The sequence below is a fragment of the Anomalospiza imberbis genome, chromosome 1 (genome assembly GCF_031753505.1).
Source record: "Anomalospiza imberbis isolate Cuckoo-Finch-1a 21T00152 chromosome 1, ASM3175350v1, whole genome shotgun sequence".
NCBI classification, from domain to species: Eukaryota; Metazoa; Chordata; class Aves; order Passeriformes; family Viduidae; genus Anomalospiza; species Anomalospiza imberbis.
In genome coordinates, this window is record NC_089681.1 from 109,934,034 (window position 1) to 109,961,900 (window position 27,867).

The following is a 27,867-nucleotide window of genomic DNA, read 5'->3' on the forward strand; positions in this document are numbered from 1 at the left end:
AAGAGAGCTTGAAACACCTCAAGGAGGAAACAACTCTGATAAATGATGGGGAGCAAGTCCAGCACACCCACAGGTTCTTCACGGTTCTTTGACTTGGCCAGGAAACAGTGGAAGAGGACAGGGAAGCTGCCACCAAATGCAGAGAGGCTTTAATCCCACTTTTGCAGAGTCCAAGAGCAAACTTCTGAGGTGGGAGGTGACATACCAGTTCTATCCAGACCTGGCAAAGCCTGGCCTTGCACCATTGGTGCAAGCCCACTGGGTCCTTTCTCTGGCTTGCTGCTACTCTGCTGGCACCAGGGGAGTGGCTGATGAGAGCTGGCAGGAGCCTGGGCACATGTTTGAAAGTCGGAGAGAAATGGGAAAGATGTGGCATTAATTATGATGGCTTGGAACCAGCTGGAACTGTCAAACTGAGTTAACTGAGGAGAAAATGGCTCACAGATCAGGGACAGGGTGACCTGGTGGGCTTGGCAGGGGACACCAGATGAAAACCACCACCATGTGCCAACCTCGTGCTCTTTCCCAGCCTCTGCCCTGGAGCATCACCCTCATGTCACCACGGATGCAGCTTGGATAATGGGAAAACAGAGTGAGCGCACTGTCAGCAGCATTTTCTTTTGAAGCCCTGCCATCACATATGGGATCCCACTCTGGCAGAGTTTGAGCTGCCTTCTTAGCTAAACTGGGAAATTATTTACCCCGAGCTACACCTCCAAGTGAACAATGGCAGCTTGGTCTTGGTGATGCCTGGTCTCAAGCAAATAAATCAAGCTCAGTGAAGCAGTCCAGAGCCTCATGGCTTGGTGTGCTGTAGGACCGTGGCTTCCAGTAGGCAGGATGTTGAAAGAAACACTGTACATCAAGGTCTGAAATATTTGGAGCTCTTGGCAGCTGGAGAGATGGGCTGGGGTAGCAGCAGGTGCACAGCAGGTGAGCGTAGAGGTACCAGTGTATTTAGAGGTACCAGGTTATTTAAATGCTTTAAATGGAAACAGAAAAAACATTTTAAAATAAATTGCGCTGGGGTTATGCTTCTTGTTGCCTCTGCTTCAAGCTGCAGATTTGCAATCAGTTTGCATTTATGGATAGTTTACATTTTTAAAGCATTTCAAAACACTTCAGCCTAAAAACATGCGTTTCCAGTCTGTTTAGATTTCGTGGAGAGGAAGACGTTCCCCTGTGAGTCAGGCAGCTTCAGAGTTAAACAATAAACAGATCCCTTTTACAGTGACTGCCAGACTTCTCCTGCCGCTGTATATCCATTCAAAGGTAGGTAGGCTCCCAAGGCAGTGCAGGTGGCTGCAGCCCCCACTAGGGCAGAGCCCCAGCAAAGGTGGCTGTGCCTGCAGCACTGCACACAGGCTTCATGGAGCTCCACGTTGGTCTCTTTCCTGGTAAGCAATGACATTCAAGAGCTTGATTTTTGTTTATTCCGCTGCAACCCGTGTGGTTGTTTACATGAAGGCAAAGGGTATGAAAAGAGCTATCAGACCAGAACAGGGATAAAAAGGGAAAAGCTCCATGCAGCTACAGCTGGACACACTGACGGCACCTGTCTGTGTTCAGGCATGTTTGCTTGCTCCTGAAGCTGTTGATCACCTAATGGTGATCTTATTTTCCTACAGATCATGTGGGGTTGGCTGTAAGATACTCTTTAATTCCATCAAGCAGAGAGGGTTTCCAGGTAAATGGCTTATCTGGCCTGGAGCAGCACAAACCAAGGTGCACTACTGCTCCACATGGGTAATTTTGTGGGTCTTGGTTTCCCCTGAAATTTCAGGGGAATTTTCAGCTCAGATTTTTCATATTCTAATGGCAAAACAGAACCGAGAAAGCAGAGCCAAAATCCTTACTTAGAACTGTGCAGCTTATTTATGTGTGGTGCTTATCCAGGTGGCCCTCACCTGAGCTACTGGTGAGGATGCATCAAACTGGCCACCAATATGCTCTTGCTTTTCATAGGATAAGGATTAACTCAGCAGGAGCAGGATAAGAGCAGTGGTGCTCACCTTGGGAAAAGCCACATCGGCAGCTGTGTCCATCACAGCCTGGCGTTACACACCTGCCACCCTTCCCTACACCACTGCTATAGGAAGTGGACTCTGCTGGTCAGAGTTTTCCCAAACCTGGGCTGTAAGAAATAAGTTTTTTTGTTTGTTTGTTTGTTTTTTTTTTTTTTTTCCTGAGGAGGACACTCAAATTAGGTCCTTGCTCAGAAAGGTGATGATACCTAAAAGGGAAATGTGCAATGTAGGGAATGCAGCTAATTGCTCTTTGGTAGTTTTCCTTCTGCCTACCAGCTTTGCAGAAGAGTTTTGGGAGGAAAAGGCTGCCCTGAGACTTCCACTGAAAATTTGGCACTGCAGACAGGCACTATCAGGTCAGCCCTTCCAATTTCTCAGCCTTTCCTCTAGCCTGGGAAAAGGAAAATGGCATAAATAAACCACTGTCTAATCAGAACCCCCCCCCAGACCCTAATCAATTGTTGAAAATTGTGTCAAAAACAGTTTTGAGTGGAAAGATAGCTCTGGAATTTACATATTTCATCAGAAGTTCTCCCTAATAGAGTTTGTTTCTTTTGTTTTGCTTGGTTTGGTTTTGTTTGTTTGGGTTTTTTTGTGAAGGAAGGAAAAGTTGTCAGAGAAATGAAATGTTTTTCACAAAACCAGTTGGGACATGCGCCTGTGGTGTTTGGCCCTTTGGAGCTGCATAGCAAAGTCTCTTTGTCCACTTTCTCCAAGGACAAGCATCTTCCAGACATCAGCAATAACCAGAGGATGTCCTACAGAGTCACCTCCTGCCCAAAATTTAGCAAGTGAGAGGTGGGAAAAAAACAAGAATGCAAAGCATCTGAAACCCTCACTCGCAGACAACCGAATCCTATTCTTCCCCCTAAGCAAACAGCATTTCAAATTGCTCATATGAAGCACCATCACCATCCTGAGGAAGGAATTTGGAGAAAGAAAGGAAAGAGATTTTTCACAGCTGTCTGGCTCTGAAACTGACAAGTATTCATGTGTGGAGGAAAGCACCTTTCTTTATCAGAAGGAAAGAGATGAAAAAGAATGCTTATGAAATATGGAAGGCAGCACTCATCTTCCATTGTTGCGCAGAAGCACTGCTGTCAGGGGCTTCCTGGCCACAGCTGGAGACACTCTGGTGTTTTCTCATGGAGCTCTCCCCCTGCTTCCCTCTGCCTAAAGTCTAGCTCAGATTTTTCATCTTCTAATGGCAAAACAGAAGATGGAATCTAAAAAAGAGCAAATAAAAAGGACAAAGTAATGGAGAATGATAGAAATCCTTGAAACAGAGTATCAGGATTGGGATGAGGACTTGTACAAACAGCAGATCTTGGACTCCTGTGCCAAAACAAAAGGCTTTGATCTACAGTCCTCCTCTGGTGTCTCACCTAAAAACTAGAGATCTTCCAGTAATTCACTCCAGATTACTCCCCCACATGCCACCTCCTTCTCCTCCATGTTTCTTGGAGTGAGAATCCCACAAAAAAACAGACACATTTCATTAAAACCTCAGCCAGATGGCCACTAGTGCCTCTACCCCGCTAGGCAGCTTGAGCAGCAGCCTGAGCTTGTGTCTGTCACACCTTGCCACCCACACAAGCAGACCTGGCCCCTGGGGCTGGCAGGTGGGGAAAGGACAGCATCCAGCTCTGGTTTTCAGCACGGGTGAAATCACCCCAAAGCAGGACATCCACCGGAGCCCACGGAGCAGCTGCTGCCCCAGTACCTATTTGTGGACAGCCACAGGGACCTGGCAGGTTTTTGCCAGGCAGACTGAAGAAGCAGGAGAAATTGACTCATCACAGAAACATCACACCACTAGGAAAATCCACAGGGTAACCCTGCTGGAAACTCGCAGCGGGAGAACAACAGTGCTGCTGGGGATGGAATGCCTGCAGACCGTCCCACCTCCAGCCACCCTACCCACACGCTGGCTGGCTATTGCTAGAGGCCAGGATAACATTAAAGCAAGGAGAGACAAAGGAGCAGGGAGTCTCTAGGGCAAGGAACAGAGATGTTACCCTGAGTGGATCTGTCGGTGGATGCTACATTATGCATACAGGCACACAGCTAACCCAGAAGGTAAATCAGGCAATTGGAGCGAGCTGTTTGAATGCACACCCAACAAAGGAAAATTCAATTAAATTTTAAAGGCAGCACACTTGAAAATGGCAGGACTAAGTGGCATTTAAAGGTGGCGACTGTTGCCAAGTTATTTCGAGCAAACAGGAGGCTATTCCATGCATCCGTCTGAACGTGCTAACAGTTAATTTAGTAATCAGCATGTTCTGAAGGGCTGACTTGAGAGGGTGACAAGCAGGGCTAGGCCCTCAATCACTGTAAATTCACCATGGCTCTCTGTGTTGCAGTCGGCCCCACGCTAGCAGAGGGTTTGGCTGAAAGCCCCTCAGGAGGGACACGCCGGGGGAGGTGACTTCTCTTACATAAGGACGGTGATGTGCCTCACACACGTGCAGATGGTAATGCTTCTCATACCACCCACAGCACAGATGGACTGTCAGTCATCACATTGAAAGCCATTCCAAGAGTGTGCCTCTCCCAGGTCCAGCAAGGGAAAATTAAGTGCTCTTTTATCCACTAAACCACCAGCATAGACACCAGAAGCAAAAATATTATAGAAATAAGTCTGCTATTAATACAGCTCAGCAGAAGAGATACAGCAATAAAGATGCTGACATCACTGTTTTGTTCAATGCAAATTAAGTGATGGAGTCCTTATAGAGTTCCTTTCACCCAGGGATCCCAGAGAGCAACAATCTCCTTGCTGTGGACTTGGACCAACTCCTGCCCTAAGGAGGCTAAAGGCTTGTGTCAGGGCCCTTGCCAGTCCACCTGCAGCAAATGTGCCTCTGCCTCGGAGCCATCTACACCAACAGCCTACACGGTGTTGAAATGAATAATATCCTAAGTGTCTTCACTTAATTTGGGTCCTGTGAGGTGTCGGTGTCTTGGCACAAGAGACATCCACAGATTCCAGAGCGCTGGCCATGCAAAGCCTTAAGAGATGGAGGCAAAAAAGTGGCTTGAAATGGAAGCAAGCATAAAAATTTTAAAAATCAACAGATTTTTAACTAATAGTCCTGTTGTACATTTACTTTGAGTAATGTACTTAGCTCTTAGAGATTGAGTTGGTAAAGCCAAAAAAGGCACTTTGCAAAGTCCCAAGTTACTGCTCTTAAGAGTTATAATTTCCTTAAGAAAAGGATCTGTCAAAAATGAACCAGGAGAGGGGAGAGGAAGGAGACAGAAACATCTCAATTTGAACTCTGCAGACCCAAGTATTTCGATTATCTATCTCCAGTCACCTTCTGGAACTGTAAAACCCACCCTGGGTGACCAAGGTCACTCGGTCTATTTAGAAGGAGATATGAAACTGCAGCCAGAGGAAATCCTCCTGGATGATCCATCTCTGCAATAATGGACAAGGCTAGCAGCAGTGAGTTCAAGACCAGCATCCTGCACTGCCCCCAAAGGGTTCTGGATTTAATCCCAGCTACTCTCTTCTTCTAGGACAGCATGGTCAGACAGCACCGGAGAGCATAATGTATTCCCTTTGGGAGCAGAACCAAATGATGCAGTGGTAGAAATTCCAGGTCTTTTGCACAAAGCAACTTGTCAAAAGGAGCCCCACAAGCTCACCCAATGAAAAAAATAGACTAATCCAGCTCCAGTCCTAACTTCCTGCACCTGAGAGATGCAGCCTCAGCCCTGTGCACAGAGAGTCTGCGTTCACTATAGGACAGAACTTTAAATGATGCCAGGCAAACATTCCTTCTGATCCATCAAGAAGTGGCATTGACAAAGAGGAGGAAGGGAAACAAAGAGCCCATGGGACATGGGAGGTCTGGGCCTCAGAAATGGAATGGGCCTGCAAAGCACTGATGGCAAAGTTTTTAAAAGAAAGAAAATTTACTATGGAAAGATGCCAGCACTCCAGAGCAGTTCTTGAGGTAGTATAAATCACCATAACATTACTGTGCCCAATTTACGACAGCTACACGTGGCACCAGGGGCTCTCACTGCTGTGTGCTCTGGCAGAGGAGAAATTCAGGTATAGCAGTGAGGTGCCAGCACAGACACTTTTACACTGGGCAGGTGTTGGAGGCAAATGGCAACATCACCAGCACAACTTCAGTGTTCAGCTGTCTGAGAATTTGAAAAGGAAAAAGCCCTTCTTTTAATTTTTTTTTCCCACCTCATAAAGTACTCATAGCACTGATGAGGAAGACAGAACCTGAATGCACATTTTTGGAAAGCACATTTGATTATCTTCTGGAAAAAATGAGTCTCTCTCTGAACATGAGACTGTTTCATGCCAGAGTAAAGAGCACAGAAACCAACATATATGATACTTCATTGCTCTGTAGCCAATTTTGTTGATTAGTCATTAGGATATGAGAAGAAAACAGTTAATGTGCTGTAACCAATCTGCAAATGTTATAAAATCTGCAATCATATGGAACTAATTTTAAGTGAAATGGGATGATCTACAAATTACAGGCATAGGATTACTACAAAAGGCATGGAGAAAAGCAGGCAGGAAGGCAACAAGCAGGTCAATATCCTGCATATCAATATGAACAATGGTTAGGAGAACACAGGCAGGTCACACACCCAAAGAAAATTATTTTTAGAACTGATACAAAATGAATGCTGACTAAATTTCAGATGTCCAAAGACTTATTCACTACCGAATAGGGTACCAACAATACTACCTTTGCAAGAGCCAGCAGGATGGCTCGGCCTTCAGTTTGAATAGATGTGGAGATGCAGGACTGCTGCTAAACCCTTTTGTGAGTGGGAGCTCATCGGCCAGCAAGTTCCTGGGGAGCCACAGGTCCTGGAGGCTTCCCTGAACAGCTTGCTTTCACGGCCATCTTCTAGGAAATTCTTCTCACCTCAGCTCTGACATATATGGTGTGGAATGTGCAGCCACATGGAGACTTTGGGATACAGCTCAAATACTTGCTTCAGCAAGAAGCCCATTTTGTCCTAAGAAAACAACAATGGGAATATTCCCATGCCCCTTTAAAATAGCAAGGCAAAAATCATTAGTTGGCAAGGTTAAAATTGCAAAGCAAATGCAGACTTTGGGACTCGTGTTCTGTTTCTTCCCTTCCTTTAAATCATAAACATGTTTGAAAACAAAGCAAGATATAATGAATATGAATTTACAGAAGTAGCACTTGCCCAAAGGTCCAATGTTGTGCTGTGTTTTGCTCATTTTTCAATCCTTCTGTTTCTTGTCCAAATTTATACAGTCGTTTGTACTCCCCCTCTCCTTAGAAGCCATATTAATAATCCTGCCTTGAGATGCTCATCAGCCCAGAAAGCAAGACATTTATCCTATTCTTCAAATGTCCATCCAGACCTTGGGAGAAAGGTGTGGACTTGGAGGGAAAGAAGAAAGCCCTTTCCCATTTGCTTCCACACTGGTTATAAACTATAGAGGATACTAATATCTATCGGGGAAACATCTCACACTCCCGCCCCTTTCCTTTTCCCCTCCTCAAGAACTTCACTTGTGACTCAGAGCCATTTTTCAAAGACAGTGCCATTTAGGGTCTCCAGCTAAAGCAGATCTGAGAATCAGGTCCAAAGTAGTCAGTGTGTTAGCCTGGCAATGAAGCCAGATTCTGATCTCAGGGAAAATGAATTTGAATCTAGACTAAACTACTCCCCCCACTGGAGTAACAGAGGTGTGAGTGTCATCAGCCTGATCCCTGCCACATTCTCTGGCCAGCCCAATTCCCTGGCATACCTACCTGTTTCCTGCCTGACTCTGCTTCCTTCCACCAACATCCAGGAACACCTATGCACAGAAAGCTTCCCTTGCCTATTCCCCAGCAAAGCATGTACCTATTAGTAGGTATTATCAACAGATTATTCTGATGAAATACCAAAAAAAAAAAAAAAAAAAAAGGATTTTCTTGAGCAGATTGCTGTAAATGCAATCTCTTCCCCATCAGCTCTTCAGCTCTCCCAAATCACTCCACTCCTTTCTCACACACCTGTACATAACTCACAAAATGAAAACTCCTAAAGCACAGTAAATTATTTCACCTACTCCATCCCTTCTACTTATCTGTTACTTCAACTTTTTGCAATAGGGGTGCATTAAAATCTGATTTTAAACATGAAGCTGTAGTCTGTAGTCATTCTCTTCAGCCAAAATATAAACACAGGAAGCTACAGATACACATTTTATCACAGCAATGGATAAATAATAAAATGCAGAAAAGTATTGAGGAGGTTTACAGCAGTTTAATGAAGGCTCTCGTACAAAAACTTGAACTCAAAGTTACAGACAAGAGTTACAAAAAAATATAACTCACAGTGAAAAAGCTGATGAGAATTGCCCACTTAGCCATGGAATTAACTGCGCTTTAACGCTGTGCTTAAATAGTCACCACACAATAGGAGCAAATTTAAATCACGACCAAGGTACACACAATTCACTTCCATTCTGTTTTCAATTACATGTATTCAGCATGTAATTTAACCTCTGGAAGTTTCTCTCTTTTTTTTTTTTTTTTTTTTTTTTCCCAAACACTCACTGGAAATAAATGCCATTGAAAGAATACATGTGGAGTGCAATAAAATGGACACTTAGGCACTGGTACAGTCTAGTCCTCTTCAGCCCTCTACAAACTACAAGATGACAAGTTTTAAACCACAGATGGAGTGGAGAGCAGGTTAGAGCTGTACAGGTAGTGCAGCGGGTTATGTACTACACAAGAGCACATCTGCAAAAGGTCCCAGAAGATTTTTGTTGAAGATGCAGCGTATCCACACCAGGTATATTGTGAAGGGCTTAATGTTTTCTGAGAAGGTGTGATTCTGATGGGACAATATATAAGGCATGTAAGTGTTTTCCCCTTGCTCTTGTATCCACACTTCGTATTTTACTTCTCTGACCTTGAGATACCTCAGATTCCAGGGGATCTGCCAGGACACAGCAAGTTTAGCTTCACTCGTGCCCTGGACAGAGGCCTGGCACTTGGCATCTCTCACTTTGCCAGGGTAGAGGCTACCAGACCACTTCTGCTTCTTGGGTCCGGGCTTAGACTTCACAGTCTGCCTAATCACGTGTATGAGAGACGGGATGTTCACCTTTGTGTCCTGGTAGGCACGGAACAGCCACTCAGGGTTGCGGCAGCAGAGGTGCCGCGGCACCTCCGTGCTCTTAATGATGCGCTCCTGCTCAGCTTTGTCCAGATGAGCAATCCCACCCTGATCCCAAGGTCTGTCCGGGTAGGCTACGGTGTCTTCCCTGTCCGTGTTCTGCCAGGCAATGTACTGCAGGTCCATGCCAGGAAGGGTTGCCAGGGTTTTGTAAGGGGTGTAGTGTTCGGGGTTGATAGCATATGGGAAGAGCTCCACCACGGTGGCCCCTCTTGGCAGGAAGAGCGACATGACTAATTGGGCCCCGTGCATGCTGACCAGCATGGACGCATTGCTGATCAACCGGACGATGTCAGAAAATGAATGCTCCTCCAGAGAGACGGAAATGGTTTTCATCTGAAACTCCTGAGCAAGAGCCAGGATTAGTTCTGCCTCATTTAGGATAAGTCTGTTGATTGTCCGACTGAAGACTACAATGTACTCCTCACTGGAGCTTTCCTCCAAGCTGATGTTCAGTTTCTGCATCATGAATTTGGTGAACTGCCTGATCTCATTACCAGAAACCAAGATGTTAGCCTTTGGCCCTTGTGGCTGGACAAATCCATACTGGTACCAGGTGGTGATTTTGGATAGTCCCACATAGGATTTGGTAAAGCAGAGGAGCCTGCCCAGGGTTTTAAGCTCCTCCCGGAGGAGTGGCTGCTTGTTACTCAGTAACTTGTAGAGGTCAAAGTGAATACCTTCACTCCACCCTTCCATGAAGAAGAGTCGTGCCTCCAGATCTAAGTCAGAGAACTGCTGCATGGTGTAATAGATGGGGAGGAGGTCGTCATGAAAGACGTGCATCAGGTTGTCTGGGTTGAACCTGTTGGCAATCAACGCCACATCAGGCACGAAGACCGGCTTTGGCATAAACTTCAGCGCAGCAGCTGGCAGCTCCACAAAGTTGAAGTACTGGGTGTTGTGATCTTCCACAGAGGAGAGGTCGAGCAGAGCCGGCTGGAACCTCCGGGAGCCCAGGTTGGGCAGCATGACGGAGGAGTTGCTGTGAAAGTAGACAAACTCCTCAGCCTCGGTAGAGTAGCAGAGGGACTCAAAGCGGCAGATGCGGTCGGTGTGCATCCTGCCAGTGCACACCATCCTGGTACCGTTCTCCACCAGGGCCTGCAGAGCTGCATGGTAGTCAATCTGAGCCTCAGACAGTTCCTGAGACTGGCGCATGAGGACCAACTCCTCCTCCACCATGGCAGCATGATCGCACAGTCTGATGTACTTCCACAGCACGGCAGCGAGGATGGACACGAGCAGGGCATTGAACACAGCTGCAATGTTCATTCTGTAGCTAGATCCTAGCAGGATGACAGGTGGGGAATGCAATGGAAAGGGAACGCATCATTAACATTCTTTGACATGGTGAGGGCAAAGACCTGTGGAAAATAAAAGAAGAGAGGATCCTTTAAACATCAGGTTTACAGCTCCAACATAAATCATATTTTACGGACTATTCAAGAGAGTTTAGGCTTCTTTCAGTAATTTTTTCCCCTTCCAGGGAATGAGAGGAAAGAACAAAAAAAGTGACAAAGCTCTCCCTAAAACTGTAAAAAAATATAAAGCAAACAGAACTGGGAGCTGCTCTACAGGAAGGCTCCTCTCTCATTTTCATTTCTATGCTTTTGAAGAAGAAAATGTAAAAGACTTTAAGGATGAGCTATATGAAGATCCGTTAGAAAGAAAAGTATTTTTTCTGGGACTCTGGATCACTCTGCTTTTTGCAGACCACTCCCTCAGTGAGAGGAAACAGAGCACTGCAATCACTGGGCCACCTGCAGAGGACTGGGAGCCCCAGCTCCTCCTCCTGCATTGTATGGCTGAGAGCACTGAGCGGTGCCCTCACCTTCAGTGTGCAGGTAGCAATAGCTCGGGAAGTATTGCCAGGACAGATTTTGCTACACTCCAGTGTGCAATGTGAACTAGTGAACATTACATTCAATTTCATTTTATCCAGGGGTGGGGGAAGGACTTGCAGGTCTACAGATTGCCCTGAGGGAGAATCCCCAGTCACCAGGGTGTTGCTCTGGCTGCAATCCAGGATCAAAGGCTAGGAACTGCCTAGCCTTTCAAAATAAATATTGGCATGGAAGAGAGGAGAGCTGTGCTCTTTATGAGAGGAACTGATGTGTCATTAAAGCAATCAGACCTTCATTTAGTGAGAGCCTGGCTTGCACAGCACAGCCAGCCCTTATACAAATGATAAGCTAATGCATTTAAGGGTTTCACTGTTGGCATTTTCCCATTCCAACTTGAGAACCTTTTCTGTGCTGCTCCAAAGCCTCCCTGAATCTTCTTCTGTTAGAGCCTGATGCTGTTTTCCTTCTATGCAGAAACACTACTGGCTTATAATCAGAGTATTGATTATAACTTCAGCTGTGAACTTCAATTGAGATATTGATTCACCTACAGAATTTATGGGCTTCAATTTTCTTTATGCATCAAGATTCACTGCTAGTCAGGCTGTAAATAATTGCTCCTGTGACTCATGGAGAACTTCAGGAAGGGAAATTTCTGATTCGTATTTACCTCACTAGATTGTTTCTAGCTGCCATTTTTAAAGGCAGCAATTTTAAATTTCTTTTGGTGCAAGTTTGCCATGGGGGAAAAAAAGCAATGTCTCAAGCACATGTTCTGACATCCCAAGCATCCTTTAGCATTTCAACCAAGAGGAACTTCTTACATTGCAATGTGGAGGAAGTTAGACAGGCATACTTGGGACCAAAGCAAACACCTCCTCTACTGCCAAAAGGGCTCCTTTGAAAAGAGCTACTGCAACTTAAAAGCTTGATCCTGCAATTTGGGATTGAATGGAGAATCATGGAACTCAATGAAGTCAAAAGGGATTCCTACACTTGGGGGGTCTATTTTAGCAAGAATTGAAGGTATGTGGGAGTCTGAATAATGCCAAAGGAACAAGTGTTAGATGTAAGCCACACAAACTCAAGAGGTGATCTCTGGGGGCCTGAGCAACAAATTAATTTCAATTTCTCGAATGAAAGAGAAATTATGTCCATCTCCTTTGGCAAAAGATCTGAAAAACTGCTTCATTTACAAACTCCCTAAAAGCAAGCAGCAAATTAAAAATGTGTTGTTTTGATTTCAACCATGGAAAAAAAGAAAAGGGACCTAGAGTGATCATCTGATTATCAGGGCAGGATCAACTCTCCATAAACCATGCCCCAAAGATGCTTCTCTATCTCATTCTTAGTGCTCATTCATCTCTTCAGCCAGTCTCTATCAAGAGAGGCATAAAGGACTGTGATAAACTCTTTTCTAACACTTAGCGTTTGTTTCCACCACAGCAATTTTAACCGGGTCTTGTCCCAGGTACCACAGATATCCTGCACAGAAAAATGATGGCTATCACATCACATCTCAATCTGTCCTCCTCTGTCAGCGGGGGTGACTGCTGCTCCTCATGGCTGTGCAACTCTCGACCATGGCTATTCCATGGACAGCCTGGAAGAGAAACCCACTGGGGACAGCAATACATCACTCAGGTTCTGCTAATGCAGTCAAATCAGTTTTCAGGAAGAGAAAATTTTGATGGGGACAGATCCTGAATTATTTTATTGATACCAACTTTCAAAGCTTTATTTTACTTCTTCAGTGCCTTTGAAAAATGTATAATGATATCATCTAATTCTGTACATAACCTCTCCACTACAAACCTCTCATCTTGTGAGCACAGCTTTAAGTGACTTCAACAGCATCAGCAAGGAAAGGATCGAGCCCCAGCAGCCACGTGCAAAGCCTGCCTATCAGTTCATGGAGGAGACCTTTAACAAGTACTCTCCTGCAAGCACACCCTTAAAGGAAGGCCAGCCCACAGGCATTATGAAATTTAACTTCTGTCAGAAGAACAAAGCACATACAAGTTCAACAGAGTCAATGCAAGTTGCAACAACTTAGCAGAGGAGGGAAAACCACATGACTTCTCTATTACTCCATTATGGCGAGGTGAGTGTGTATGTGTGGGTGTTTCAAAGGCACAAGAATCCCACAGTCCATAAAAACACCACTGATGCCACCAGCATTTGACAGGCATTTAGGTGGTGGGGAGCTCTGCTGACCATTACAAACCCCTTGAGCCAAACAGGTCTCCTTGAAAACAGCCTGTTCAGATGTTTCACCCCTGACTGATTTGTTCTCTCCCTTCCAGCCCCAAGGGAAAGGCATAAGAGGCACTTCAGAGATGCAGCCAATGTTCAGATGTTAGCAATTCTCATTTCAGACTCTGCCACAGCCATACCTGCTAAATGGCTAGGAATGAACAACTCAGATTTTTACTAAAAATCACCGGCAAGGCCCTCTTCTACCTCTTCCCTCACTGCAGCTCTTTCACTTCCCTGCACTTAGCTGAAGTGAGTGTATGTGCTTTAGCTAACCAGGTGTCAGGAATATATGTTAAATGCTAGCAATGCTAAAGTAATCCATCTTCATTTCTGTTCCTCATTGCCAGTTCCTAAATCCTGGTTCATGCTGCTTGGGAGAAAGCTGCTTTTGATGGAAGTGAACAACAGGATGTGGACAGGAAGGGGTGTTGCAGGCAGAAATGAAAGGAGAATTTCACAGGTACTCAGAGAACTGTCTTAATTCTTTGCCTGTTTTCCCACATTTTATCATCCACTTTTTTTCAATCTGACACTTTCAGTGAAAACAGACCTTCAGGAACTATAATTTTTGGCCCCTTAGGGAATGATAGAGCATAAATACTAACAAACAATCCCACTGTTTGCTTTTACATACCCAAGAGAGGCTGCACTGAGGGAGTAAAGCCAAGCAATCACTCTCCACATCCCCTGGTTCCTCAGTCCCCCAAGCTGAGATCAGTCATAAAGTGCTGTCAGCAGCAGTAGACCTGGGATAAGAAACTTTCCCAGGAGGCAGAGGGTAACACTGAAACAGGTGAAAGCATTTAGTTTTCCACCTGAAGAGAGCTGCTTCACAATAAAAGAAACTTTCATTACTAAATCTCCCTCATGAAATGGGTCTAGAGCTGCAACTCCCACGGTGTCATCAGAGAACATCCTAAGAACTGAAAGGCACTTGCAGAAGTGGCAGGCCAGACACACTGCTACTTTTCTTAAGAGCAGCTCTGTGCTGTTTCTTTCTATATGGAGGGCAGTCCCTAGGCCAGTCACCCCCCAGGCTGCCCACATACCGCCTCCTCCCCATCCCTACCATGTTCATCCACCCTCTTGCTTCCCAGTGACACTGGGATACCCAGGGCTCTGCTCCACGTGAGTAATATGCCCCAGTTACCAAAGGAATCGATTGGACTGACATTTTTCCACTCTCTGCTTTGAAATGCTAAAGCACCATCCTTCAGCACCAGGAGACACGGCAACTGATAGACCAGAGCCAAGCCAGAGAGACGTGCATGTAAAAGCTGCACAGAGCTTCTGGCTGCCAAGCTGGCAGAGGGCAATGATGTCCCACGGGAGCGGATGGAATGTGCCCTTGAGGACTCCCGAGAGGACTGGGCTGCAAGGGAGCAGAAGGAGTGAGAGAGGGAGGTAGAAGAGGCAGATTTCCCTGGCAGTGATGCTGACAGGGCAGGAGGCAGCAGTCTTAGAGCCAGACAAGGAGAGTTCAATAAAAACACCAGTGTGGGGGCAGCTCAAGACTGTGCAGCGGAATTAAGAGCATATCCTGAGGCTTGCAGTTCAGCCACAATGGATGCTGCTCCAGCATCTAAGAGCCTGTGGGAGGCACTCTATTTTTGGTCAGCTCATCTTTACTCTTTTTCCAAGAGTTCACAGGCATGAAAAGCTTACCCCATTTTCTTCCTCCACCCCCATTCACTTAGCAAAAGCATCACCGTTTCATTCTCACAGCCCAACTACTTCTCCTCTAACTAGCACTGGCTGCTGGTGAGCAGGTGAAGTCTTCAGGAATATTCATCTGGTTTCTTCAGCAGGCACTTCTGGCAGAGCCCTCCAGTGTCTTGCAGATCCAGAACACTCTCATGCAAGTTTGGACACAACAGTACCTTCTGCCTGTTAGCTACAGGTTATCTGATGTATTAAACATCCTCAGGAAGTGGTAAGGACATAGGAAGCATAGATGGAGACACTGTTCTCCATCTCCTGTTAACATGCCTAGGAGATTAGAGTGGGTGGGATGAGAGAGGAATTTCTACTAATAGGCAGTTGGCACAAAGATCTGTTTGGATTCATTTAGGAGATGAGTTCTGTTGTTCTTTTTTTAATTGTGAAGCTACAGTAGGATGAATCACTAAAGCTATTAATATGATGGACAGTGTTCCAAATCTCCTCTCCATTTTAAAAATTGCAATTTAGGTAAGAAATAGGGAGAAAAGCTACAAAATCCACATAAAAAATCCCAACTACAAAAAAGACAAACATACACTACTAAGACCCCCAAAGGGGAAAAAACCAAGAGCTTGATTAGGGAGAACAAGGGTGAACAGGGTGACCAACATGCCTAAAAAGAGGTCACCTATTCCCGCAGGTATTAACAAAATGAGAAGTGCTGGTTTTGTCTGTTTAGGCTTTGATGAACTTTTGTTACCAACTGCCCAAACATTTTCCAGGCCAATGTTCAGCTTCCCATAGCTATAGCAGGCTAAAAAGCCTCATAAAATGGAAAACCAAAAGGCATGAAGGAGACACATTTCCAGAGAGCATCACCACTCTGTGCACAGAGGGAAATGCCTCCACATGAAGGCCAACTTGGCTTTGGCCCAGCTGGTCAGCTCCTGTGCACGGCCTGCCAGTGGTGGCAGGGTGTCCAAACAGAACCATCTCCACAGTAGCCAGAAACGCAACACAACTGGAAGCGGACTGGGGCTGCCCTTGCCACAGGACAGCGAAGGAATTAGGGCAGAGTTGCATGGGCAAGAAATGGACTTGTTACGGTAACAGTGGGAGGGGTAGGAGCAGATATTCCCTCCTCAAGGACATTTTCCCCATCAGCACTCCCTAACCCTGGACCTATCTCTTGCTAGACTGGCTTTCCAGGACCAGTACAGGAAAAGAAAAGCATGCAAACATGGCATACTGCACTTCCCCTGCAAAATGTCTTCTGTTCTTTCTGCCATCCCTGATGCAAGAAGCTTAGCTAAGGATTCAGTGTATGCAACACATGCAGTTTTAAATACCTACTTCATTCATCCTCAAAGCAGAAGTTGCTAGAAGGCAACTTTCCCAATTGGAATGAGGGGGAGTTGGGATTCGGCAGCCAAGAATTTGCTTTTATTCTCATCTCTGTCACAGATTCCCACAGAACTACAAGCAAGTCAATCCCCATAGCCCAAAAAGCTGTTATCATCTTATTCACTCTATTTATTTAATGAGATACATATATCTTTCACAGTACACAGCACATTAAAGAAAGGATGGTACACTGAATGATTGATATACTGGAACATTTTCTTTGTAAAAATCAGCCAACTGTAGAAGTGCTGACTTTTTAAACAGGAAAAGAGCAGATTCTTGTAGAGGGAGTAAGCCCAGCAGTTAAAGATAAAAATATCATTACTGAAGCCTGATACAAAGAGGGGACATGAAAAATAAGAATATCTTGACTATGTAGTCTCAAGAAGAATTTTTAAAATAGAGCTTTATTCAGAAAAAAAAATTCAAAATATAACAATATATTTTAAAAGCCCCTGTTTTATAAAAACCTTATCTATAGATAGTCGTGATCAAAATTAGGTCCATCTTCAGTTTTTATGGTTCAGCATAAGTGAGGAATAGAAAGCAAAACTGTAAATCTTTCTATACAAGACTGCAACCAAGGAGACTGAGGCTCTGTGCAATGTTCCCTACTGCAAAAGTACCTACATGAACAGGAGAAGACTGGTGGCTACAGGACACCTCCCAGCTGCACTTATGGATAGAAAACCCAAGTTTTCTGCAATTAAATTCCCGAGTCTGTGAGAGCTGGGACAGGAAGAGATCCAACCTTTCACAATGACTAGCAGCCATTGATTTAATATTTGTTGATACTCCTGTCTTGATCTACAAAATAACAGGTCAAAAAAAATTCCATCACTAAGCAGTCAATGCATAGAAGCAAGCCACAAAGCTGAGCTAAAAGTATAAATCTAAAAAGAATACTTCTTGGGCTTTTAAGATCTGCATTTCCGAGCTCTACATCCATAATGGAGTATGAAATTCTTTCCCCATACAAAATCCCAGATCTCAAGAAAATTCCCTTAAAAAAGATGCATTTTTGATAAACAAGCTTGAGGTGAGAGATGTAAGGAAAATGAGCTAAAAAGGTGACGAAAAAGAGGAAAAAAATGTATTTCTCTCAGCCCTCAAGTCTTGTTCACCTTCTGAGAGTCCCAAGCCTAAAGATGAAAACCCAAGTAACTCAAAATAACCGTGGCTAGACAGAGGGGAAAGCTTAACAGGCAGAGTTCATTCCAGCTGATCTTTGTTCAGGCGAGTATCCCATTGAAACCTATCTGGTTACATTGTCATTAACAGCCCTGTCATACGAGGAAAAAACCTCTCGTTTGGTCTGGTCTCTTGTTTTTAGCCTGTAAACAAAGATACCTTTGTCAGAAAAAAAAGTGTCAAGAGAGCAGAAGTTTTATCTTACTTTAGTGGTCTGCCTAAAGCAAAGACAGAGCAAGGGTGGCTGAAGGCAAAATTGACTAATGCTGCAAAACTGAATTAAAAAGAGTATGATGTGAAATCCCAAAGTACTGAACAAGAGGATCTTCAGCCACTCCAACTGTGCCTCTGGGCTTTAGCTGCCATTTGTTATTCTCTGTATTTTATCTATCCTTTCTTTCTGTGTTCTCCAGCAGGCAGAGTACCTGTGTTATTCAGGTACTGGGACTGGTGCTTCGCAGCACTGGCAGCCTGAGCTCTCCCTTCTTTCCATCAGCATGGTGCCCAGGACCGCTCCTGTGTGCTGCAGATCCTAAGCAGGAGCCAAAATTGTTCAGAGCACAGTGCAACCAATAAGAAAAGCGACAATCCCTCCTTGGTTACCACAAGCTCCACATTAGCATGTTTTTAGGGGAAGGTAAAAAAAAAAAAAAAAAAAAAAGTAATCCCATAGCAGCACGTGTCGGGCAAGAAATACATTTCTGCAAACCTACAGAATTTAGTCCATACCAGAGATGTTTTCCCTATGACACTTTTGTTTAAAAATGATAAAGCAAACCACTAGTCAAACAAAGAGAGACTACAAAGACGTGGGATTACAAATGAACTACTGACTCCCTCCCCACATGAACACACGCACAGAGGAGGGATTCAGTGTGAACTAAGGGGGGAGCGAGGAGATATCATCGAAAACATGCCAACCTCCCCCCTCTCCTCGGTACCCTGCAACCAGGACTGCCAACAAAACTGAATTCAGAGCCGTATGTGATCAGCACAGCAAACACAGCACAGTTACAATGACACCAGCAAAGAAATACAGTAATTCAGAGCATCTGCAACCTTTTCAGTCTTGGAAGTACTATCACTGGTAGATCAGTGTTTCAGCACATGCACGCATACCTGGTGTTGCTAAATAACAGGAAATGCTATCCGGTGCCTCTTTCACAGGAGAAAGAAAAAAGAAGACACCTTAAAGCTATGCTTTGCAGGGGAACGAGCACTCTCCAGTCCTCTTCTTTCCTCACCACAAAGAAAAAGCAAAAATCCCTTCTAAGAGCTCTCGGCACCGTAACCCGTGCACCACCGGCAGCCTGAGCTACCTTTCTCCCCCAGGTCTGAGCATGCTCTGTCTGCCGGCAGTGTCCTATCGCTCCAGCTGGCTCACCTCAATTTGTTAGCCTCCCAGAGGTCAGCCTTGCATGCAGGATGATTTGCTGCAGTATTCCTGCAAATCCCCGACGGGCGGCCACACTGAAACAAACACCACCGTGCTGTTTCACGGAGCTGAGCATGTCTTGGGAGACGAGCAGGGAACTGCTTTGGGGAGGGGGGACACACGCATCTTAGAAATCCTGCTTTTGAGGATCATTAACGCCACTGCTACTCCGAACACTTCACACAAAAGAAGAAAACAATAGGAGAGAAGGGAAAAAATGGCCCTTGCTTGAAGGCGTGAAAGCCTTTCGTTGTGCTTTCTAGTAATTCCCTTGGCACCCGGAAAGCAATTTCCCAGCTGTGACGGTCAGCAAATGGTTTAGAATTGAACAGGGCTGTGACTGCCCCCCTTCAGAGATCCAGGGAACGGTATTTTCATATGAAAGTTATGTTTTATGGTGGAAACAATTCCTAAACACAAAGGCACAGAAATTATCCAGGAGCTTGTAAGAGAATCTCCTACTGCACACAAGCTCACGGAGGTGAGTGCCTTACACAAACCTTCACAGCAGAGCTTGAACCTGTGGGGGCTGAGCAGCTTCACGAAGATGGCAAACCAGATAGAACTGAGTTCCATTATCCCACAATGGAATCTACATGCAGATCATAGCCCTCCAAAAGGCTCATGGCATGAAGTCACACCATTAAACACAGGAGTGAGACCCCAGCCCTGCAGGGACACTCCTGCAGGCAGATCACAAGCAAACATAAAAAGAGGCTTTGCAAACGTGTTGATAGTATACTTGCAGGACACATCTTGTTCAGTATCTGTCTGTGAGGATTTTCCCTTTGAGAACCTACAGGTAAAATAAGAAGGATGAAAAAGAAAAAAAGTTCTCTAATACCTCCTCCCACATGTTCAAGGTGGACTTCAAACTACAGCATGACCCTCTGCCTGTCCTGAGAGGATCTCAGAGAGACACTGGTCAGTCACATCTGCCTGGGGGAAATAAATAATAGAAAAGAAAAAAGAGAAGCAAGCCCATCCAGTGTCCTCAGCCTGTCCTATTGGGACTAAGGAAATCCAAAGTCACCCTTCTCTTTTTAAAAACATCTCATTGTCCCGTTGTGTCTCTGAATACAAAGATGTTGCCTTGTGTGGAACAAGTCTGACATTTTTCCTGTGAATTTTGTAACTCTAGGAGTGGAGTTAAGATTTGGAGCTGACTTCACTTGAGAAAACACATGTTGACTTTGTGTTTTCTGCACATCAGAAAGCTCCACAGCATGACCTACCTCCCACTGATGCTAACGGGAGCCTTTCCACTGACCCCACAGATCTTGGTTAGTGACTTTATCAGTGGGACCCCTGATAACCTACACACACCATGTTGGTCTCTTTGTCTTAGACAAGCTTTTATTTTACTGGAGAAGAAAGGACAACATATACAGATTGGTCTTCTATTTATGAATAAGCTTCTTCTCTACCCCTGGAATGAGTTATATTAATGGATTTCTTAGGTACAATTTATCACAATGCATAGAGAGTTTAACCCCAGTCCTGAAGAGGGTCCTGTTTGTTAATTAGCCACACCACAAAGTACAAAACTACATCATTAAGGGGTGGGGGAGGAACCATAATCTAATAATTCCAGCAACTGTGAAATAATAACTGTCCATTACTATTGCACTATAAGGCATTAAGGGTGGCAGTCCCATGCTCTTCACAGTCAGCACCTACTACAAGCTGGTAAAGTTTGAATAGGAGATCTTGGCTCAGAACTAAGAATCTGATGAATATTTAATACCCCTCATGAAGTTGCAGCCTTCAAAAACAGCACCACATTTTAGAATTCCTAAAAAGCAGTACAGCACAAACAAAACTCATCAAGCTAGTAAGAAAGTCTGAATAGATCCCTCTTGGTTTAGGGCTGACAAAGAGCAGGTAAATAATTATTTACTGAATCTTTGCAGTGCACATATATGTTGCAGGGGTGCCTGCATCACTCTGAGTCACAGCATTTATTATTTATAGTCCCAGAAGGACTCTCTATAAGAAATTATTCCTCTTGCAGTGCTTTTGAACCAAAAGTGCATTTCAGTTTGAGAGCACAAAAAAAATTATGCCTGAACTAACAAAAAAAGTCTTTGTACTGATAAATACAAAAAGCACACAAAGGAAGCATTTGGTTCTGGACACCAAGACTGGGACTTCACACAGAGAGGATGACATTTTGATTCTGTAGAAGCTAAAATTAGAACTCATGCCAAAAGAACCAGGACTTCAGCCAAATATTGAAAATTCCTAAGCAAGAATATACTTTGACTGGGTAAAAGGTATTTTTCTGAAGAATATCTCAGAGGCCAAACCCTACTTTGCTCAAGTGCTTCAAGAATGAGAAGCTCCCAGGCTTAAGAGATGTAGGATGCAAGTTTTAAATAAATATTAGGTTTAAAAAGGTTTAAGTATGATCAAACATATTTTACACGCACACACACACACTTAGGTTACATGTCTTGACATCAACCAGACAAATTCTTAGATATTTATTCTCCTCTCAGATATGAGCATGTTTTATACATATAAAACATATACTTGCCTGCTATCTGAACTTGCCATATACTAAACTACTCACTCTAATAAACCCCTCCATCCCTATTAGGAACCACCCTAGCAGCACTGCAGGGACACACTGGCCTGCTCCTGCATGTATGCAGTGTGTGTGGGGAAGAAAGGTGTGGGAGAGCCACCTGCCAGTTCCCAAGGCAGGAGATGGCTTTGGTAGCTGTTCTGATTCAAGTTAGGTGTCACTTGTGCTCTTTCAAGTTCCCATTTGGCCATCAGTAATGACAGGTCAGCAGGGTGACAGAGATAAATCAATTCTCTCTCCTACAGCTTTGCCAACTGCGCACCTGCAAATGTAATTAGTGCCAATGTGTCTGCAAGAGAATCTGAGATAATTCATGCTCATAAGAGCAGTTTGGTAAGTCAATGATGTTCAGCAAGACTGACATGAGAAACCGAGGGTAAAACATCGCCTATGAGATCCCTGGGTACGGCCTCACCCTGGCTGCTCTGCACCCTTCCCACAGTTGCTATTTGTTAACTGCTTTTGCCCAGGCAGCAGGAAGATCATCTGCCCTCTCTCAGATGACACTTCAATACTAAGCCACAACCTTACCTGAAGAAACACATCTCTCATTTTACAGACAAATGACTGATCTGGTGGGATACACCACACCAGCATTCATTAATATGGGAGCATCTTCCTGTCAAAAATCTACCAACCATCAAAACCTCTTGTGCATTCCAAGGTTGTATTCATGGCCTTCAGGCTCAAGACAGAAGCTGGGGCCTCCAAGACCACAGGTGACAGAGTAAACATGGTAAAGGACAGAGAAGAATAAGTCATCAGCTCCGTCACTGTTGCTCTCAAAGAGCTGCTGGAGGAGTAGCCACAAGCCTGACATGCTCTGCTCCCCACACACTTTCCTCCCATCTTCTATTCCCACTGCACTTGCTGTGCAGAAGGTTCAGGGGCCTCCCGCATGCCTGGGAAACCCCTCCTGGACCCACAACTTAGCCTCAAGTTGGAGGCCATGTCAGAATTACTTGTCCTGGCAATTTTGGAGGAAAAGGAAGAGAGCCTCTTTTCCTGTCTGTTGAGACACACAGGGTAGTCATAACCAGCAAGTCTCAACAGATGTCTTAGGAAATTAGGATGTTAATATCACCTGAAGGTGAACATCTTAGGGGTGCCAAGGTATGGAAGAGACATAACAGAAATACAAAACACCGAAAGGAACTTCGACAGATCTATAGGGGCGAACAGATAACAATTGTGTAGAAGTATCCAAAGGACAGGGCTTAAGATGTCCAAGAATTTAACTGCCTTCACTGGATTATGCACCTGGTTTGCAAGTGGACTGCAGCTGTTCCAGAACCGCTCAGTTTACAAGTAGGATTAAGGAGGGCTTCAAGGATCGAGGTCCAGGACTTGGATGGTCTTTATGGGTGCCTTCCAACTCAGAATATTCTATGATAGGACTGTTGTCTGAAGCTGCTTTTGTTCTAAACTTCCACTTTTTCTATGTTCAGAGATTTTATGCTTTCTTAAAACCTTGCAAATCTAAACCTACAAACCAAAGTCCTAGTACTTCATGGAAAGAACTCCACAAGGAAGCAGTAACAGCATCTACAGTCTTGATCAAAACAGCACTTTTGGTCCAAGCTGGAGCATGTGCTTCAATTAGCCAGTCTCTGACAAATGCCTGGAAGTAGCTAGAACAGCAGCATGACAGGAAAATAGTTCAGAGCCAAGCTAAAGGAGAATCTAAATCAAATCAGGGGAAATAAAAAGGTTTACTGCCATTTTGAGTCCCATAATTGCAAACAGTTTTGCCTCCAACGCCCCCTTCAGCCACACCTGTACAACATATCCTCACATTTTAAAGGATGCAGCCAGCTTACAACCCAACCCCATTCCTAGGACAGCAGTGTAATATTAACAACAGATAGAAGCACAGTTATCACAGGATACCCTCCCTGTAGTGTAACCTGTTTGACCGATGCTAAGGGAGCACAAAACATCCATGTTCTGCGTGGGGAGCATATCCCAGGGGTGTTGAGAGTCACATGAAATTTCAGAGCAAAGCATTAGGTCTCACAAATCTTAAAATAACTTATACAGGAGGTAAAAAAAAGACAGTGTTTCCTGACAGTATAAGCCATAAGACTGAAAAATATCTGCTGGCCAATTAACAAATAACCTAACAACTGGGTTTTGGTTAGTACTTAAAAATCCCAGTCTGATTTTCCCCATGGAAAAGAAGAATTCTTACCTCGTCCCTCATCTGATTACAGTATGATCAGAAGGCCCAGAAGAGAAGTAGTAATACATGGCTGCAGGCCAGGCATTTACTGTTGCTCTGAGGGCTACTGCTGCTACTGACAGGAGAAAGAAGCAAGCAAATGAATCATCTTTCTCGGCTTCAACATGAACCACTACACACAACAGGGAAAGTGTGATGAATGCACTGAATTAATTGTAAAAGCCCATTTCAACTCCTCCAGGTGTCATATGCTACCACTTACAGTTCAATACCTAAGAAGAGCTTCTTCATGCCCTCAGCAGCTTGAAAATTCATGGAAAGACTATTGAATTTAGGCATATTTATCAAGGGCACAGCAGCAAGAGGAAGAAGTCCAAGCCTGACCTGATGGGAAATTTTTGTATTAGACTTGCTGTTGTATTTATCTGAATAGTAATAAAAAAACAAGGTGGTTAATTTTTGCCCCATTTTTTCCCACCAACAAATCAATGTATCATTTCTTTACAAGCCCTTCTTGTGACCCACTTGTGTGGATAAATAAGTGATATGACATTCAATATACACAAGAAGGTGAAAGTTTCAGAGACAAAGCAGGAAGTACCTGTTCAAAGAGGAACACCTGCAAAACTACTGACACAGTTGCAATTCACCTGTAAAGAAGACATTTAACTATTAGAGAGTGTCCAGGGGAGAGCAATAAGGATGGTGAAGGGTCTGGAGTGGAAGCCTGGCCCTTCGATGATGGGAGATTCCTTACCCAACCCTGCCACAGCAGCTCATTTCTGTTCCCTTCCTTCCTACCAGCAATATCTGCTGCCTCTGTTGCATCAAATGCTGACTCAAGTCTTTGGCAATGAGAATCTCTTCAAGTAACTGAAGTGTAACCTGACTGTCACTGAGAGAAGAGCAACATCAGCCCGATAAACCAACTGCTGTACAAGACAACTCCAGTTAAAAACATCTGCCCTTATTCATCTTGCACAGCTCTGGATCCACGTGCTGATATTTGAAAAGCCAAGAATAGACTGGTCTTTCAGCTACTTTACAGAATATTTCAAGACATCAAGGGCTCTCCAGACAGCTTCCTACATCAGGATGTGCTTTTCCATCTGTAGGCTTCTGCTGGCATTGATGCAGCCATCCCCAGAGAAGCCACCTAGCACAGGGAGGGTTGGAGCAGGGCTGAACCCTCGCAGTAGTGAAGCACTCCCAAAATGAGCCTTTGTAAGGACATAAGTGCTGTCACACCCAGCAGCCTCAAAGAGGAAGGTCTTGTGACCTTGAAGACAAGACTAAAATATACATATGTATTGGCCTTAGGCAGTGAATCCTATCCAAGTCTGGAGAGGTCAGAGACAGAGGACATTTACAACCTTCCTGCCTTGGCTCATTCTGCTTCATCCCTTCTGGAGGAGAATGATGTGCTTATAATCTAACCTGGAAGCTGACAGGAACAATCTGCTGAGGTAGCCAACCTTTCCTTCCAGGCAAAGGGATTAAAGCTACAGCACAAAAAAGCTTCTCTTGCAACTATGAAGACCCAAACCTGCACCTGTGTTACTGCAGCAAGTATGTAAAATGAGAAAGCACAGAAGTCAGGGACTGAGGACTGACAAAGAAACAACCATCTTGCTGAGTGACTTACAGTTACACAAAATAACCACTATTTCTTTACCATTGAGGTGATGAAACCAAACTAAACACCAAAATAAAAACCCTCGTCTCATTTAATATACTTAAGGCTTAAAAATAAGCATGCAACACAAGAGTCCTGTGTTCCAGTGGGACAATACATGCACATAAATTAAGCAAGGACTAGAGAACTTTGTGTATAATAGCTTGCCTTGTGACCTCTGTGCTAAGTATATATATATTTGTATATAATACATATGTATGACTATTGCAAAATTCATATAAAATATTACAATTAAGACAGAGACTACATATTTCTTCTATCTTTATACCCACATTAAAAGATGATTAGTCAGTGATTTTATAAATCCAAAGATGGTAATTTCAATGAGCTGCTAGCTTCCCAGCTTTAGCTTTATACTTTGACACAAGCATAAGAGAGTCAGAAGCCGAGATGCTGCAAAGCCTTATATAAATGTGTGTGGAACTGTCCCAGGCAACCTTACAGGAGAAGGGAAGGTGAGAGCAACTCCAATCTTCATTTTCTATTAACTCTCAGCTCTCTACATGAACATGAGTAACAACCTAAGTAGTAAAGAACAAACAGCCAGAAGCAAGGAGCAGAGGTAAGAACAAATCATTAAAAAGTGATAAGCACCAAGGGCCTAACTTAGCTAAAGGCAGTAAAAATGCAGACACACAGAGAAAACCACATCATGCCTCCTCAAAATGAATCTGGTCGTATAGTTTTAGTGCTGAGTAAGTGAACTGCCTCAGTGCAACACCACAGTGTCAGCTAGAAAGGACAGTATTTCATCTGTGTGCTTAGAGGTCTGATAACCTATTTTCCCAGGTGTGTCTCTCCCTCCTTCTAAAAGAGAAAATTACACAGTGAATTAATCTTTGTAAACCTTTTTATTTTTCACTGCTCCTCCTCTTCCCTCCTGCCACTCCTCCTATCGGTTGTGAAAGGTAAGCAGGAATATATTAAAAATAAAATTGAAATAAATGACAACAGCAGAAACAGCCTGAGTCTGGTTTGGCTCACAAAAGTGAATTTATGATATGGTTGAGTCAGTACAAAAAAAGAGGTCATGAAAGTGCTGTCACACACCTTTCTGGAGAGAGCTTTTAGTCCACATAGCTACAGATGAAAGCCTCATCTGCTCAGGGAAACTAATTTTCCAGTGCAAAGGGATTTCAATTCACAGTCCACCACCATCCCACTCAATTTACATCACATGTGGCCAGCTGAGAGAGGGAAAAACAACAGCAGAGTAAGATATGAAACAAATCACAACTCATTCATTTCCAATGCATCAAAGGCATACCAGTGAGTGTTCTATGTGATGGACTGGGGTCACTCCGTAACTACATCTGACTGCTTGCCAGAAGCACATGCAAAACCCCATCACATCCAAGGAATAATTGACAATACACAGTGCATTCCTCTTCTGTAGGGGGAGTGCAGTCCCTACACACAAAATCAGAAGGGTTTTTTTTCCCTGGGACAGAAGAAGGGACAGAGACAGTTGATTTCAAATTCTTTCAAGATGTTTCCAAGGTATGTTACATAGACTGTGCTTAAGTATTTTGTTGGTCACCTATGATTCAAAAGTCACATAAAGCTTAAAACTGCACATGAGTCTCTGAGCTTAAAGAAACCAAGGTCTAAACTCTCAGCTGAGTACCACTCTTAGAACAAAACATTCACATTAGTACACCAGTGAAGAGAACTGAACCGCCAAGAGCGTTATTCAGCAAAGAGTATGCAAAACTGATCCCTAAAACATAATGGGTGAATTTTTAGTAGCAAAAGATATTAAAAACTCACAGCATAGCTTTGAGAAGAATGTAGCAGAAACATCCCAGTCTGTTTTAGAAGCTCTGAGAAGGGAGAGCAAAGATTACTTTTCAGCATTAGCTATAAGACTTCACAAGAGGAATCTTTAAAAACTATGGTTTACAATCAAGGAACACAACTAGATGAGTAAGAAAGATCTGTGTGCAAGCCCACTTCATACAGGGGGTTCATGGAGCATAACCAGGAAACCCATCATAATTTCTTGATGTCATTAAAGCATGGTCCTAATACACAACTCCAAGCTGAAGAAAGAACCGATTCTCTGAAACAGAAGTAGCCTACGCCAAATTTACACAACAAGGACTTCCAGTCAAGGACTCAAATCCTGCAAATCAGCTGCTCTTTGCTTCTTGAGCAGTAAAGAAGCCAGCAGATCAGACATCTTTTCCTGCTAATTACATGGTAACAGTTTTAAACAGAGATTGTATCACACCCACAGTCTCCTGAGATCAAAAATACATGTATAATCAAATTGTTAAGGTAAAACAGTAAAAATATGGAAAGGCAATTAACACCATATACAAAGAAATCTTTGCAATTGAAAACACATGATCTGTTTTCACTGAGAACA

At 44.0% G+C, this 27,867-nt stretch overlaps 1 protein-coding gene across 6 annotated transcripts in view; it reads right to left on the bottom strand.

The window, feature by feature from the left end:
* Window positions 1-8,289: 8,289 nt before the first annotated feature.
* The window catches only part of POMGNT2 (protein O-linked mannose N-acetylglucosaminyltransferase 2 (beta 1,4-)), a 31,313-nt gene continuing 11,735 nt past the window's right edge, over window positions 8,290-27,867 (bottom strand). Inside the window, exons 1-3 of one of the 6 annotated variants that reach the window (XM_068205643.1) lie at window positions 18,978-19,204; window positions 13,971-14,120; window positions 8,290-10,597 (exon numbers count right to left, since the gene is read on the bottom strand). In XM_068205643.1, the coding sequence (XP_068061744.1) occupies window positions 8,769-10,505 (1,737 nt within the window). In that variant the 5' untranslated portion in view covers window positions 10,506-10,597; window positions 13,971-14,120; window positions 18,978-19,204 and the 3' untranslated portion in view covers window positions 8,290-8,768. Of the gene's footprint in view, window positions 10,598-13,970; window positions 14,121-18,712; window positions 18,925-18,977; window positions 19,205-27,867 lie in introns of those variants that run through there. The other 5 variants (XM_068205623.1, XM_068205649.1, XM_068205658.1 and 2 more) reach the window with 5 other exon arrangements.